Genomic DNA, 17,725 nt, shown 5'->3' on the forward strand with positions numbered 1-17,725 from the left:
GCCAGGGAGAGCAGTGTTTTGAATCAAAATCAGTATGTTGCAGCTAATTCTGTAGACGCTGCCATCATGCTGAGAGTTTGCATAAATACATGCAAATTGCCACTGACAAAATCTATGATAACTCTTATTTTCAGAATGTATCAGTGTTATGATAGAGTAATAGAACTCAACATGATATTGTATGTTTGGAAATACAGTAAACAATATATATCGGAAAAGAGCTCTTTGAATTAAAGTTCATTTGTCAAGTTCAAAAGAGCAAAAAAGCACTAGTTGAACAAAACAGAATTAACAAAACATCTAATCACCTTTCAGCTTTTGAGAGGAGAAAAGGAATGTACATTCTCAGTCTTGATATAACACATGAACTTTGATCACTTTTATACATATACGTGTGTGTGTGTGTGTGTGTGTGTGTGTGTGTGTGTGTGTGTGTGTTGTGACTCAGCAGTTCTGCTGAGAGTCTTTTCGGGATCAAGATTCATTAGGCAGCTGGGAGTGGTTAGAAGCAAGTTGGAAGATAAAAGGAGGGATGCTGCCATGCCCCAGTCGCTGGAGTCAACGTTCCTTCGTGTGTTCCGTGTTTGGTAAAACATTGTTTGATTACTAATCATGATTTATGCCTGTTACACTTGGACAAGTGCTTTGGTGTTTCATGTAAAACTGATCTGTGGAGACGGTGGAAGAACTGCAGCGTTTGTAAGAGCTTTTGTTTTGAATAATTATCAGAGATTTATGTTTATGTTATTTTCTGGGCTCGAAGCGAGTTTGAACTGAAAACTAATAAAGGAAAGTCCTTTTAAGTCTGTCTGCCTGCGTTTGTTAACGAGCCATCAAGGGGGGGGCAGAACATATATGTATATGTGTGTGTGTGTGTGTGTGTGTGTGTGTGTGTGTGTGTGTGTGTATATATATATATATATATATATATATATATATATATATATATATATATATACACACACACATACATACATACATACATAAATACACACACACACACACACATACATACATACATACATACATACATATAACCATCACAAAATTCTAAAACATTAGCTACTGTTAGACAGTAAAGATCAGTTTCTATGGTCCCATCTGATGATGATTATGGTGAGTGAAAGACTGACTTGGAATATAGGAATAATAGATAATAAAGAGTAAGAATTAATGATAACAAAAAAGACCAATGTATATGTATGAAACTAAGGGAAATAGAAGATGTCTTTGAAAATGTACCGATCTTATTTGTTATGACAACTTATTTGTCACTTTATTTCCAGAGACTGACCAGTTTACAATATATATAGAATAAAATTAACCTCTACCCACCCCCCAAAAAAGAATCAGTACAGTAATACCCAATCAGTCCAATTCCCTACAATTTGTGGGTAGCATTTGTCTCTACATTGTCCAAAAAGGCAATAAAATGCAAATGATTGAACTATCCAGGGTTAAGCTGTTCTGTTGCTGAGAGGTGCATAACTAAAAGAACTAAGCCTGGAATATCCAAAGATATGGTATTCCTTTGATAATAAGACCTGAGCAAACCCTCTCTCTAGATATTACTAGACAAGCAGACCCAACTCAATAATTAGCCCCTGAGCCACATAGAAATTTAAAAGTAACAATCAGCACCTTGAATTGCACTAGAAGTTAGTACAACTTCCAGAATAGTGGTATGCAAAAATACAGTGAGTCCATTTGCTCATTTAAGGAAAATGGATTCAGATTAAAGATTTGCATGAAGCAGAAGTGAATGGGTCAAGAAGGGGAAGGCCAAGACATTTGTGAATGGGTAAAGTTAATAAGGTATTTTGTAAACAAAACTTTAAAGACAAAATGCTATGTATGAAGTGTATGGGTGCGGTGCAGAGGTGGGTTGTTCCCGGTTTGGTTCAGGCGAACCAGTAGTACTGATTTGGCCTGGGCCGCAGAACCGGCAGTGACCCAGGCTGGCCACACCCCTGGACCGGTTCCCCGGTCTCTTCTGCCATTGCTGGCATGTTTCTGCGCATGCACAAAACAATTTACAGTCAACTGCACATGTATGAGCAATGTGCAGCGTGCGCAAGTGAAGCAAACTAGTACCAACTGGTACAGGAACCCACCCCCACTAAAGGCTTTAGTGGAAGCCTTTACAAGGATCAAAAGATACAGAAAAAGTGTGGTGATTTTTTTTAACATAAATTTCTTTTTAACTATATTATTATTATTTCACTCCTTTAATTCTTTAACTTAAGCTTTTTTCTTTTTATTCTTCATAACATAGCATATTCCAAAGAGAAATGCTGTGATGGATATAAAAGTGATCAGTTAATAAGTATACTCCTTCAAAAGTATCCTGTCAATTGGTATATTCCTAAAAAGAAAAATCATGGGTATATCCAGTAACCAATTTTGTATCTGTTTTTTTTTAATATACCATATTTTTCAGACAATAAGATGCACCAAGATTTCAAAAGAGGCAAACAAACAAAAAGTGTTTGGGAGGCCTGCAGAGTGCTCCTGAGGGCTGGGGAAGGCAAAACTGCGACACATGGAGGGTTTGGAAGGCCAAAAATGGCTGTTTTTTGCTCGTTTTTCGCAAAAACTGGGAACACAGAGAATTTGGAAGGCCTGCAGAGTAGTTCTAGGGGCTAGGGAGAGGAAAAAATGGCACTTCTGGGGGGTTTGGGAAGCCAAAAATGGGCCCGTTTTACACAAACATGGGGCGTGCAGAGGTTTTGAGAGCCTGCAGAGTGCTCCTGGCGGCTGGGGAGGGCAAAAATGCCATTTTTGTGAAAAAAAAGGACTCATTTTCTGCCTCCCAAACCCCCTGTGCATCGTCTTTTTGCCCTCCCCAGCCCTTAGGAGCACTCTGCAGGCCTCCCAAACGGTCTGTGCACCCTCTTTCTGCAAAAAACAAGCCTGTTTTTGGCGAAAAGGGCGGGGTTTCTGGAGGCCAAAAATGGCTGTATTCACTGTATAAGACACACTAACATTTCCACCCTCTTTTAGCAAGGGGAAGTGCATCTTATACTCCGAAAACTACGGTAAATACCCTTCCTTTTGAAATCCCCATCTTTCTTCTTCTGATAGTATATTTCAAAGGTTAGGAAAATACTTTTCTCTGTGAGCCTTCCACCTAAATGGAAGGTGAAGTACAATATTCTTCCAAACCATTGCAAGTTTATTTAGGGGGGTTTGTTTCTTTTTAAAATTTTCTTGTTCTTACAGGGTCTTCGGAAGCCTACAGTTGAGGAGATAATACATGCAAAGAATGCTATTGTGACACCTTCATTGTTTGGCAGTTCACTGGAAGAAATCATGTCACGGCAGCAGGGCATGTATCCAGATAACAAGCTGCCTTGGGTACAAACACAGTTGTCTCAGCAAGTACTGCGACTCGGGGGAGAACAGACTGAGGGAATATTCAGGTGAATATCTAACTACAACTGTTTAAATGATGCAGTAGTGATAGGCATCAACACTAGATCATTCATATATATTTGATCATATATCATATTTCTTCTTCTTCAGAGCATTAAGATTTCATATATAGTTTTAGAACAAAATATGGTTATAGGAAATGCAAGCATCTTATACAACCTTCTTCTTCCGAACAAGTGCCTGTATGCTAGTGTTTGGGAGGGACGGAAGAAGAAAAGAAGGATCGAAGAAAGATATCCAATATCTCAGGGGTTGCCACAAAGAAGAGAGAGTCAAACTATTCTCCAAGGCACCTGAGGGTAGAACAAGAAGCAATGGGTGGAAACTAATCAAGGATAGAAGCAACTTAGAACTGAGGAGAAATTTCCTGACAGTTAGAACAATTAATCAGTGGAACAGCTTGCCTCCAGAAGTTGAGAATGCCCCAACACTGGGAGTCTTTAAGAAGATGTTGGATAGCCATTTGTCTGAAACGGTATAGGGTTTCTTGTCTAGGCAGGGGGTTGGGCTAGAAGACCTCCAAGGTCCCTTCCAACTCTGCTATTGTATTGTATAAGATTTCCAATGCTGTCAGTTTTGTGCAAGGAAATCAATGGGGAAGCTGGCAGGACGTTGGAAATCACTCATGATGTATTTTAGGCTGCTCTTACTCATTCTGTTTCTCTGTTTAGGTAAGGAAATATCTCTGAAACAATGACACAACAGGTCATTGGTTGTCTACTTTCTATTAAATATGTATCTATCTCTTAGAAATGCTCCAGATAATTTTTATTATTTGTGATACTAATTGCACTTTCTTCTGAGTGTGTTATGATTTTCTGTCTCTGAAATTCAGCTTTATTGTTGTCTGTGTATGCTTTCAGAATTCCTGGCGATATTGATGAAGTCAATGCTTTAAAACTACAGGTGGACCAGTGGAAGATTCCTACCAACCTTAGTGATCCCAATATACCAGGTATGGAGAAATAAGAGAGCAGCAAAACTATTGAAAATGTATTGAAAATGTACACCTCAACTTGTTCGTAGTTTTGAGTTGTAAATACATCTCTCTTATATATCTCCAGTCTTTCAGTTTCTACAAAACTTTTAGTAATTGGTTCTGAAGAGAACAGTTCCTGCCCTAACCCTTTCTGTTCATGATTTGTGTCCTGTGATTGTCAAAAGCCTGAATCAGTGGAACTCAATATATGGTGTTGTTTTTCATTTTAAAAAGGATAGAATTAGTTACTTTATTTATCTAGGAAGAGGAGGAAAGTGTATTGTGATTACTCAGATCCACTTTGGAACAGTAAGCACCACATATTATTTATACATTCTATGTACTTAATTTAGTATTAGCACATCAAAGCAGTTTATATTAAATCACAAAGATATAATAAGCACATTAGCAATTCCAAGATAGTATAAGCATAGTAGACAAAACAGATAGGTAAAGTTGATAAAACAGGCAGCATGCTATAATTGTTGTAAATGTCTCTGAGTTTCTTCTTGTCCTTAAAGCTTCTTTGCTAAAGCTGTGGTACCGGGAGTTGGAAGAGCCTGTCATCCCACAACAATTCTATAAGGAATGTGTCAGCAACTATGAGAATCCTGATGCTGCAGTGGCTGTAGTTGAACTTCTGCCAGAGCTCAATAAAATGGTCTTGTGTTACCTCATCCACTTTTTACAGGTACATAGATAGAGAATGCCTGAGCAGGAATCATTCTAAAAAAATGCATAAAGAATCTCTGTGGTTGTTCTTGTTGTGGGAGGTGTCATTTCACACTGTATTTGCAGATATTATGAAACACCAATTTAAATTTCTTATATCATCATACACAGAGGCAGCCTTCAGTGCAAGTCTGTCTAAAGTGATTCCACTGTCTCTCTGAACATTTTCCTTTGAGTGGCTAGAGAAGCTAAATTACCTCGCCTCTGACCAAACCTTTTATTTTTCCCTCTTTATTTGAGTTGTGTTTTATTTGTTTTACAGATTTTTGCCCAGCCAATCAATGTAGGCAAAACCAAGATGGATGTAAACAACTTGGCTATGGTGATGGCTCCAAACTGCCTGCGATGCCAGTCTGATGACCCCAGAATCATCTTTGAAAATACTCGCAAAGAGATGTCTTTCTTGCGCATGCTGATTGTGCATTTGGACACCAGTTTTATCAAAGGAATTATGTGAAGGATTGTTTTCTGGCAAGATAGTGCAAAAAGAGCAATTAGTTGGCTTCAGCATTTCCTTTTTGGAGCCTCACATTGTTTCCTCTAGAGTTTCCAAGGTCCCACAGTTCTTTGTGATGCTTTCATTTACTTAATGCTGATAGTAAGGTTGATGAATCTTCAATAACCCCCATATGATTCAAGTCAGTGACCATACTAGAAAGCGTGACCCGTCAAAAGCGCGGACGACAAAAGCGCGATCGACAAAATCGCGCCTTTGACGTCATCACAGCGCGACGAAAAAGATCGAAAAATTCAAATAAAAATTAATAAAAATTAAATTAAAGCAAGCCGATTCACATAAAGGTAAGGGTTAGGGTTAGGGTTAGGGTTAGGGTAAGGGTAAGGGTTAGGGTTAGCTTTAGAGCGTTAGCGTTAGCGTTAGGGTTAGGATAAGGGTTAGCGTTACGTTTTTCGTTACTTTAACGGTTAGGTTTAGGGTTAGGTTTAGGGTTAGGTTAAGAGTTAGGGTTAGGGTTAGGTTTAGGGTTAGGTTTGGGGGGGTTAGGGGAAGGTTTTAGCTTTATTTTTACATTTTTTCGATCTTTTTCGTCGCGCTGTGATGACGTCACAGCGCGCTTTTGTCGAGCGCGATTTTGTCCTACGCGCTTTTGTGGTGGAACCACTAGAAAGACCCAAAGGTGCTTTTTCAAGCTGCAACTGGACTTTGTTTTTTTTTCCTTTGAAGATGTTTCGTTTCTCAGCTTCAGAGTTGAAGAAGTTTCAGAATTGAAGAACAAGAAACTTCTTGGGTGAGAAACGAAACATCTTCAATGAAAAAAACATGGGACAACCATGACCTGGATGACTGAGAATCTCCATAGACATAGTAGAAAGAGTTTTGAGGCACCCGAGAGCAAAATGTTACATCATGTTCTGGGCCTGCAATAGTTGTTTCCAGCAGTTCTGTGTATTCAAAGCCCAAATGTTTTATTGCTTTGCACTTCACTGAGAAATCTTAGGGGAATTCAAAGTGGAATTGTCTATTGGAAAAAAATTGTTTGGAGATACTGGGATTTGTCATCTGGCAATTCAATACTTCACTACACATGCCTCACTTCAGTAACATTGTTACTTCAGGCTGCTAAAGTACATATTCTGCCTGGTTCTGCCATTCAGATTGCTGACTGCTTTCTTCTCAACAGTTTCTCTGGTTTGTTTTCTGCCTTTCGAGGACAATTCTCTTACCAAAAAGAGGTTTTGAAGCAGTAGATGAACTGTAGTTTATGAGAAAGGATGACTTGTTATGCCTGAGGGTACCTTAGGATTAAAGTTCCAAGCATCAATATTGTCCAAAAATAAAACTCTTGAATTGAATTTTGTTACAGGGCAAAACAGCAAAAAAGTGAAACTGTATATTTCCCTTATTTTGCCTACAGTGATTTGGGATGAGACTATTTAAGTCTTAAGCCACTTTTAGCTTAGGCTTGCTCCTATATTGTTTGGATTAGATGATTCAGACTCAAGAAATCCTTGAATTTCTTTAATTCAAAATCACTGCAAGCTAAGTAACTTATGGTTGGGACTTCAACCTACTGGATTTATCCAGTAGGACAAATTGCAATATTATGGCCTCTTCCTCCTTATTTCAGCATAAACTAAAATGAGGTACTAAGGTGCTATAAAACCTTTTAGAGCAAACATGAATAACTACTTTAAGGCTCCTGCCAATATCAAGATTTTGTGTTCTATTTCCCATTCAGCTTATTCTAAGCAGATAAAAATATCTTTTTAAATATTGGGTTAAAGAAGCTGCAAGATGGAGAGATTTAAGCAAATAGAAGATGCAGAATTGGAGAAAAGTGACTGTACTTCTCTTTATCACTTTCTAAATATTTTCAGTGTGCTGTTAAATGCAGAATGAAATAGAGAAGGCCAAATTATATCTGTCTTGTTTTCTCCCTGACCAGTAGCAATTTCAGAAATATAATTTGAGTTGTGACTATAGTACATAGAGGAAAATATATGTTTCCCAGTTCTCCAGTTAAAATCAAATCCATACTACCTCCCACAACTGCATATTAAATAAAAAAATATTGAGAGCTCCAAATACAAATTTCACACATCATGCATTGTAACTATTAAATGGTATAATGCTGTCTTACTTTGGATTTCATTCTATTCTTGCCTAAACGTCTCTGCCTTCTTCAGAAAGATTGCTGCTCTCTTTGTTCTTTTAGTCCCCAGAACACACACTGATTAGGAGGACTAGTGCTTCAGTTCTGCTTCTTTCTTTTGTGCTTATACTGCAAGCACATCCCTGAATCTAAAGCCTTCAGTGTTCCATTTTGGAAGTGAGTGTAATTTTTTCATCAAACTTCTAGACTGAATAACAGGCTTGAGTTTCTTGGAAAGAAAGTGTGAATGGTTAAGGAAATAATCTTATGGAAAAACAAAAATTAACTTTGTTAATTCTTATAAGTTGGTGCTAAGAGCTCTTCCTTTTCCAGTAAGAATGTGATTTATACTAGACGTATTAGTATTTCCAGGTCACTGGTTAGAATTTTTTGAGTTTTTTTTTAAGTTTATTTGGCATTTATAGGCCGCCCTTTTCCCTGAGGGGACTCAGGGCGGCTTACAACTCGTAGGAGGGAGTGCAAGAGAAAACATAAATGTGAATAAAATAAAACAAAACAGTAAAACACAACATTCATTCAACATTCGGGCGGGGCGGATTAAAATCTTATCCCCAGGCCTGACGGGATAGCCAGGTCTTAAGGGCTGTGCGGAAGGTCTGGACGGTGGTGAGGGAGAATGATCTAACTGGGTAAAGAAATATATATTTTCCTTCTATTGCCAGAAATTACGATACTTGTTAGAAGGTTCTCAGATGTTATTAATGGAATTAACATTTATTGTTTCCTTTTTCAGTCAATTCTGCTGTAAAATTAAATCCTTTAAGATGATCTATGTTGTAATGCCAAAGTTTTTGTTGACTCTTTACCTTATAGTATTTTTTGAGATTTAGCTGCTTTTAAGGTAACAAATCTGGAAATATTAATTTCTAGGTTCCAAATAAGGCCATCTTCTGAGAGTCTGTTATGAGTTATATACATCTATGCAGCAGCATATGAATTATCCTGGGGTAAAGGCTATATTCTGGGAGATGGACTGTCACATTTCATTTTGGGGTGGGGGGCAGGGAGAGACTGGACTAAGGCAATATATCACATACCTTTTTCAATTATGTTATTAGGCAGATACAAGTGATGCCCATGGATCTGTATGTAAATGATACTTTAAACCTAACTAAACCCAAAATCCAGGCATCAATTATGATACATTTTCTTGTCTTTCTGAAAGTTTCATTTGATGTAGTTGATTAGCCTGAGATTTCTGAGGAGTTAAGTGCTATTCAAATAGGCTTCTTTACCAGAATTTGCCCACTTCTCTTGATAAAATCAGAAATTGCATCTTAATTCTAAGTAATAAGGATTAGAATCCTATTAATTTGTACTTGGAGAAAGCCCCATTAAACTCTGTGGGATTGACTTCTGAGTAAACATGCATGTGATTGTTAAAATATTGGGTTATATCTAACATAATCCTTTCACCACTGTACACTACTGACAGATCAAATTCAGAATTACTTTTGCAGCTTCTAGGTGTCCTCTAGATCTGTTCTGTAGGACATGAATAGAAGGAATTGCTGTTTGAAGAGAAATACATTCACACTTAACAGATGTAGTCCATTATGCTTTTGATATTTCTCAGACTTGCCAAAATGAGAATTTCTTGAGCCTATTTCTATGACTATGTAGGAGATTCTGGATTTCCTTAGACTGGTTTTGTTTGTGCTGTAAGTTTTCTATTCTGCATCTTTGTTCAATGGAGAATATTAACCAATATGCAAGGTGTCATATACCTACCCCACTTTTTTAAATTTTGTATTTATTAATTTGTTTTAAAATGTTCTCTGATGCACACGTTTCCAGGTTTAAACACTGTTGACAACTAAAATATGATGGGTAATTGTTACAATTATATCCCCCCAGCATGTCACTATAATCTAATCATAAACTGACTGTTCTATAATAATGTTTTGCCCTACCCTTTCTGGCAGCAAACTAGGTTAAAAAATTACACTGGATTTTTCCTAATATACTTGTAAATGTGAATCTGCAAAATATACTGTCTGTTGTTAAATAATAAACATTTTGGTCAATACACCTGGTACTTTGAAAACAGGTTCATTTATTTGTAGATTTAGATCCATTATCCCCAAATTGGAACCCTTTAGATATGTTGAACTATAACTCCTAGTATTCCCAATCTGCCTTGGCCATAATAGCTTGGAAATCTGTACCATTATCATCCTACACTTCTGAAGGGCAAGAAACATATAAAGTTGTTTTAAGTTCACTACCTGCAAGGTTGGATCCAAGTATATTGGATCAGTCACCTGAAATTTCACCATGAATATTAAGAATACTTCCAGGTTCTTTTTAGTGCTGTATTTGTATTTGTTTGTTTCTACTCATAACGAGCTCATTTGCTGCCATATGCAAAGTAACCCTTTTGCTATATAAATATATAGAAATGGTTTTTTTGCTTTCAGCTTCATGTTTTTATATATTTATATATTTAAGTTTTTACTTAAATATATGAATATATAAGTGAAGCTGATCCAGTAACTCTTTTTTCACACTGACAACCATTGCAGCATCCCTATGGTCACATGATCAAAATTCAGACACTTGTCAACTGACTCATCTTTGTGATGGTTTCAGTGTCCTGGGGTATGTGATCACCTTTTGCCACTTTCTGACAAGCAAACTCAATGGGGAAGCCAAATTCATTTAACAACTCTGTTACTAGCTTAACAAGTGCAGTTATTCACTTAACAGTTGTGGAAAGAAAGGACATAAAATGGGGCAAAACTCACTTAACTGTCTCTCTTAGCAACAGAAAAAGTTGGGCCCAACATTTGTTGACATCAAATGTTGTGGTTGTAAGTCTAGGATACCAGTACAAGTCAATTTCATCCCTAGTGGAAGTAAAAGACAAGGCGGTAATAAAATAAAATCTTGCCACTATAGACACAACTTTGTTGCTATTTACAATTGCTGATAAAGTTTGTAGCTAAGTGCTGGGGATTTCTGTCCAGAAGTATTTCAGTGTATACAGTCAGATAGGGGATCCTGTTTGCTCATCTGGTTCATCATCCTCATAAGCTTTGCATTGGGATTCTTGTTTTCTAGAGGCAGATCCGTACAAATGACCTTGTAATAGTCTATCCTGGAAATCATTAAGGCAGGTGTGAGAATGTGAAAGGAAGAAAACAGGCTATCATTCATAGATAATGGTCCCTCTCTATCTCTATTTGGCTTACAGATAATATCATGATTTCATGTTTCGATATAATTGCTATAAAAAAAGAGCACACCACAAACATTTATTTGAAAGAATGTGTATATCTGAGGTGAAGAAAATTTTAATAGCCAAAAATTATAGATTGTATAATATTTCACATTTTGCCGATATCCCCATAATTCACAGTTCTCCATTTTGGCGTACTCATTTTGTTACTAATCGCAATCCTATCCACAGAACCACTTTGTTACAAGTATAAATAGATTAATGTGTTGTTTGATAAACTTTTTTCCGTCTTAATTGCTAAAATTATATGGGAAAAACCAGTTTCCTGCAAACTAGAAATTCCATTAAGGAAGAAATTTCAGAAGTCTATTATAATTTTGATAAAAAGTTCTATTATACACTTGTCATTATACAATTAAACCTATAGCGCAAAATTATTTACATTCTACATTTGCATTACCTAGATAGATTCTTTAACAAAGGATTTCACTTAGTATGGTTTTTATTACATTTTATATAGTATCGCTAATATTATTACATAGCATACCCAATTATTGAATTGAAGCATTAATTATATATTCTCATACTGCAATTTTTGTTCTATGCCACCCAGAGGACAAATATGTTTGAGACAGATTGAAATAACTACGAAATAGTGACATCATTTAAAAAAAAATTCAATAGCCCTAATTTGTATGTATATTTGGCACTTTTGACATCCTGTTATAAATATGACATCCTTTAATATGGGTAGTATTCAACTTATGACCATTCATTTACTCACTGTTTGAAGTTAAATGGTGCTGAAAAAATATCTTGCAACAGGTCCTTGCACTTACAATAGTCAAGATGTCCCTATGGTCACATGATTATAATCCAGGTGGTTGGTAACCAGTTTGCATTTATGATAGTTGCAGCATTCTGAGGCACATGATTACTGTTTACAACCTACCCAGCTGCCTTTAAGCAAGCAAAGTCAATTGGGAAGCCAGCAGGAAAAGTCTCAAGTCATAGTTGTGTTCTGTCTTAATGACTGTGGTGACTTGTTTAATAAGCAAAAATCTAAAATCAGGGTGGATGGTTTCATGATAGCAATTGCATTGCTTAATAAATTTTCTGGTCCCAGTTGTGGTTGTAAATCGAGAATTAAGCGTAACAAAGGATTTTTCTCCATTTCCCTTTAAAATTTGCTAATTATTTTCTAATATGCCATGAAATAATGGATATTAAATAAATCGATGGCAGTATTCACACAGCACAGTAGGCCATAGCTTTGCTTAATATGGCTTTTTAGAAAATATAATTATCATGTATATATCACAAGTGTATAGGAAAGCCAGTTTGGTAGTGGTTAAAATGTCAGAATAGAAATTGTGACTCTTGAGTTCTAATCCTGTCTTAGGCACAAATCCAGTTGGGTGGCTTGGGGCCACTCTCAGCCCTAGGAAGGAGGCAATGGAAAGCCACTTCCCAAAAGCCCTGCCAAGGAGTCTGCTTCCATTATTAGGTAATATAATAGAAGCCATGTAATTATAGTATAAATTAGCTATTCTTTTTAGACTGTTGCCTTCTGGCAGAAGATACAGTAAAATTAAAACTAGAACTGCTATTCTTCTGAATAGCTTTTATCCCAGAGCTATAATTGCACTCAACAATGAACTAAAGGGCCACCATCAGTGAGCTATTGGACAGCACTACTTGGTCTGTTGTGTGGATGCATGGGTGGTTTAGGGGTGGGGAAATTTTTTGGTGGGAGGGGTGTGTTTGGGGATTGATATGTGTGTTGGGCCTGGTCTCTAGGTGTTATGTTAATTTCGTTGTATGTGTAAACTGTCCATATATGTACAATGACAATAAAGTAAAGTATTTAATGCTATCTCTTAGTTATCACTTCAAATTCCATTTTCTGCCAAAAAAATAGTGTTACAGATTTGCATGATATAGCAACTAGTAAGACTGCAAATTTAATTGACAAGATCATGTGCTTGTAGGTGTGGGTGGAAAGAGTTATAATGGTGTATCTAACCTCAACCACATAATGTACCACAGATACTTATTGTGTTAAGCACATCAAATTAACTCAAGAGAAACACAACTTGAGGTCCCAAGGCCATATGGGGTCCCAGAAAGATTTAAATGTGTCCATGCATTTATAGAAGGGAGATAATTCTAAAAGGTACAGATCAGCATCATATCATTTCATACAATATTTATAAGATACCCTAATCTCTACAGACTCTGAGTAGGGTACAACAGCTTGGAATAAAATACAATTAAAATTATAATAACTCACTGATGGTCACTCAAACAGAATAACGGGCCAATAGCTAACAGGAACAGTAGTACTTTACTGTAAATTGCTTCCTTAAGGCAAAGACTATTGGGCCACCCATACTGGGGTAGTACATATTTCCTAATGGAAATCATTCCTGAGAAGATCTGTTGCTTGATCTATGCCTCACAAAGATTCTGATGAGTCAGACCTTCAACAGTCCCTGTATAAATTGAACAGATGTTCTTTTGGAAAAGCATTGGCTGATCTAGCTCAGTCCTTCACCCTGAAAGGCTTTAAAGGTAATGACTACAACTTTGTTTTGGTCCTGGAAGCCTGCTGGAATCAATTCAGCAATTCCAAAATGGATAGGGGTTAACTCTATCAGCAGTTATGACACTGCTTGCTATACCAATTTTCCAGGTCATCTCCAAAGGCAACCCCCACATAACCATCTAATGAAGTGATGATTAACTTGCCAATACATCCTGATCAAGGTAATGGGGGTAATTAGTTGAAGTTGGACAGTCCCCTGGCTACAGCTTCCTTCTGTTTTAATAGAAACTGACAAGCCAGGAGACCCCAAGTCACAAACTAACTTTTTCAGGGGTGTATGGCCCATCAAAAGTAAGTGCAAGACTAGTAAATAGAGTACAGAATTTCTCAGATGTTTACTGACAAGCAGCTCCAGTTTGGAATGGTTTAATCTGCTTTTGCCCCATCAGGATCCTTAGAGCCTTCAGGAACTGATTCAGGACTTAAAAGACAGGATCTTGGGCTTCAGATTTTGATATCAGCTTTGATTAGCGCATGTGTTGGGATTTTTCTTGTTGATGGGCTAGGGTATTGTTGAAAGAAATCTCCTTCTGGATTCAGCTCCAAGTGGGGAAAAGACACTGGAGACATGGAGGCTGCTTGGAAAGATGGTTTATTGTTGGACAGGGCCACATGGCTTGAGCCCTGAACAGAAAAGGTGATCACATACTTCAATGTTGGTGGAGAAGAAGAGAAGGGCTGAAGGAGGGGCTTGCTAGGCTTTTTATACCCTGTTTAATCCCACCTCTCTGTTTCCTGTTCCTGTGTAAGAAATGTATTCTGATTGGTTGTCAGACTCCCATGGGGCCATGCAGGGGCTACTCTCTAGGCTGTGTTTTGAATCCAGGTATGGATGAGTTCTCAGATGCCATGTGGTCAGTTGAGTAAAGTTCCAATATCCCTTCCCCTTGCAGCTGCAGTGGAGAAGTCTTTATTATGTAAAAGGGACTAGTCAGGCCTTATCAATGGCCCATTAACTGGGCATGGGCAGGAAGCTACAGGCAACTATTCTGTCTTTTAAAACATGTTTCTTTTCACATCCAGAGAAATATTCTGCCTTTTCAATATTTTCTAGGATATTTCATTTTTCTGGGAGAGGGCTGGATGATAACTTCCCACAGTATAAAAAATTGTATTCTTTAAAAAATATTTGTAAAGCAAATTTCAAAGAAACACTTCTCTCAAAATTCTTATTTAATACTGTTTTAAATTCCTGCAGATTTCTAAGCAAGAAATAACGCTTCTGGCATTATGTGGATGACCTAATGAAAATAGTATCAACATGTACACGCAGCTTTGACAGGTGTCATTAACTAATAATTATAGTGGGTGGGGCAGCTGCGCCGAGCTTCACACAAAATAGCAGTATCAGCATAAGCATGTTGATTCATTCATGATTTACTGTTATATCGAGCATAATCAAGAGGATCGAAAGAATTTGCCAGTATTTCGGATTTCTTCTAGTTTGTGGGCTTTCGATTTTGATGAAATATATGGGAGTATACGTCAAGCTTAATCCACCCACTCATCTCTTGACTATCCTTAAAGGTAAAGGTTCCCCGGCACCTATGTGCTAGTCGTTCCCGACTCTAGGGTGCTCATCTCCGTTTCAAAGCCGAGGAGCCAGCACTGTCTCCGTGGTCATGTGGCCGGCTTGACTAAACGCACGGAACGCTGTTACCTTCCCACCAAAGGTGGTTCCTATTTTTCTACTTGCATTTTTAAGTGCTGATCCTTTTACGTGCATTTTTACCTGACGATCCTTACTATGAGGGTAAAGGTGATCTTATGAAGCTGTCATGAGTGGGTTAATTTGCAGCCCAAGATTTCCCCCCGTGGTGGACTATAACGTCTGAGGGCTAAGTCATGCCGAACCTGATTATCGAAGATTCTTTTAAGCAGCTAAAAGATACCAAGAACTAAATCTGCACTCCGAATACGTGATTTCACATCACACCGCGATACCCATTTTTTTCCGGTCTTTTTCTTCGCAGGCTTAAATAGCGTGTAATTTTATGGAAGGAAACGGTCTCCGCTCCGTCCGATAACGTAGTACTTGTGTATGCTAGAGTCTAGACTTAGCAGCAGCGCGATGCCATTGTGGATGCTCGTGGATAAAGACCGCTAGACAGCCGAGCGTTTCAGTTTCTGACTATCTGCAACACACTCGAGATCCAGCGCCAGCGACCGCGCCAGATCGGCGATCTCATTCGTCCACCTCAAAGGTTCCGAATGGGGGAAGAGATTGTGAGGAAAGACGCCCCGCAAGCTGCGCCTCTCCGGGCTCCCGCCCGACAGCAAAAGCCACGCCCCCTCCCGCTCCTCCCACCAAAGACCCTCCCTCTTCTCCCCCCTCCCCGCGATCGGACTAGCGGCACTGCAGCCGTGGCGGCCATTTTGTGGCACTGCTGCGTCGTCGTCGTCGGCGGCTGTTTGGTGTCGGTAACAGGGAAGAATCCGCTTCCACGCTCACGCCTTTTTTTTTCCCCGTGCGAAGAATCCGGTAAGATACACGACGCTTCCTAGGGAATTCTCCGGCGGAAAGCAGCCGGAGGAAACCCGGCAGGGGAACACCAAGGGCTCCCACCACGGCCTCACAAAGGCGGAGAGGGGCGGGGACCGGCCGGGAGTCTGTGGGAGACTCCCGGGGTTTGGGTGCCGGATTTTCGCTCAGTGCGGAGCCCAGCGACGCGCTTTGTGGGCGAATGGCTCCTCAGCTGCCGGGTTCTCCGAAGCCTTTTTTTTCTAAGGAGGCTGGCCCTGGGGCCTGGCATACCGGCCCCTCCGGCTCATAGCGCCCGCGTGGGCTTGGCAAGCGGAGGCCTCGCGAGTTCTTGCTGGGAGGCGGGAGGTGTTGCCGGCCGCACCATGCTTTCCGCTTTGCCTCTCCCGAGTCCGGTGGTGATGATGCTCGGCCCCCTGTCCGAGGCAAAATGCCAAGGCTTAATTAAGCGCGCTTTCTTCCTGCCTAAAGAAGTCCTGGGGTTTTTTTCCACCCTGGGATGCCTCCACTTGTGACCTTGATCGCCGGGAGGTGCTGCATTCGCCTTTTAAATCGGAACGCCTGGCTTCAATTGGGCCGGAAAGCCGCGTCGATGTCTTTAAAACGGCACGAAAAAGTTGTACTTTTGTGTCTGACAAGCCTTGGCGCGCGTGGTTGCTTTTTCATTCCGTCTCCTGATTTCAGGGAACGCCTCCGGATAACGTTTTTCAAAAATAGCCTTTTTTTTAAAGTTCGTGGTCGCAGTAATTGACATCGCTGTGCTGTGATACCTTTCAAAAATTGCGTTCCCGAAATCAACTGTTAGGGGTAATGAATAAGTGCTGACGAATCGCTGGGACTTGGGAGCGCGTATTATATTAACTTGACAGACGTGATGGGTGTTGCAGTTATATAACATTTACTTTCTGCTAATTACTTACCCTCGGGGTTCTTATTGTTTGAAGAGGTCAGTCCTCTGAAGGGTTGTACCGACCATAGACATTGCAAGGTTGTTTTTTTTTAATTTACCGAATGTCTGCATGCTATTCTGTATTTTTTTAATTAGAAAATTACCTTTATGGGAGAACAACTTGGAATAAATTATTTTTTATGCTTTTATCTAGAAATCACGATAGCTTGATTTATTTTTCGTAGAATTGGGCTTAGTTGGTCTGACTAAGTAATGAACTAAACATATTCATTCTTAGTGGGATCAGAATAATTCGTTTTTCAAGTTTCTGGAGTTACCTAGAGATGTTGGTAGAACAAAATAGTTGAACTGTGTTTAGTTTTCTGTCTTTATTCAGGGTGATTCTTTATAACTAGAGCTTTCATATTTCAAACATGGAGTAATGGTATGGCAACAGTGGAGTCTGAAATACTTTAAATTAAAGGAATTTCTTTTGGGGGCTAGTGAATATTAATACAGTATTTTTTCAGAAATTTTGTTTTTGCTTTTTAAAAATGTTATTGAAATAATAAATTCTTATAATGATGTTTCTTCATCACTTTGTCTAATTCAGCAGTAATGAAACTTTGGAAAACGTACTGGTGGTTCATTCCAAAATATAACATTTCACTGTGGCATATGCCACTTAGAAAAACAGTTCTCCCCGAAAGTGTGGCTTTATTTAACCTACCTGGCTAAGATGATAATTGTGGCAATTTGCCATACAACCTTCTGCTGTCTTCCTGA

The 17,725-nt window shown here is 38.8% G+C and overlaps 2 protein-coding genes across 8 annotated transcripts in view; both read left to right on the top strand.

Annotated features, from left to right (window-relative positions):
* The window catches only part of LOC106549071 (rho GTPase-activating protein 39), an 80,647-nt gene extending 74,848 nt beyond the window's left edge, over positions 1–5,799 (top strand). For all 3 annotated transcript variants that reach the window (XM_087720281.1, XM_087720280.1, XM_087720282.1), the window contains 4 exons: positions 3,223–3,422; positions 4,299–4,390; positions 4,936–5,105; positions 5,409–5,799. In XM_087720281.1, coding sequence (XP_087576407.1) covers positions 3,223–3,422; positions 4,299–4,390; positions 4,936–5,105; positions 5,409–5,603 — 657 coding nt within the window. In that variant the 3' untranslated portion in view covers positions 5,604–5,799. The remainder of the gene's footprint in view (positions 1–3,222; positions 3,423–4,298; positions 4,391–4,935; positions 5,106–5,408) is intronic.
* Positions 5,800–15,905: 10,106 nt separating this feature from the next.
* The window catches only part of PHF20 (PHD finger protein 20), a 43,174-nt gene continuing 41,354 nt past the window's right edge, over positions 15,906–17,725 (top strand). For all 5 annotated transcript variants that reach the window (XM_087720283.1, XM_014053405.2, XM_087720284.1 and 2 more), the window contains exon 1: positions 15,906–16,050. The gene's annotated coding sequence lies outside the window, so the exon portion shown is untranslated. The remainder of the gene's footprint in view (positions 16,051–17,725) is intronic.

The sequence above is a fragment of the Thamnophis sirtalis genome, unplaced genomic scaffold, assembly GCF_051295495.1.
Source record: "Thamnophis sirtalis isolate CommonGarterSnake01/CBP01778 unplaced genomic scaffold, rThaSir2_p1.2 scaffold_7, whole genome shotgun sequence".
Taxonomy (NCBI): Eukaryota; Metazoa; Chordata; class Lepidosauria; order Squamata; family Natricidae; genus Thamnophis; species Thamnophis sirtalis.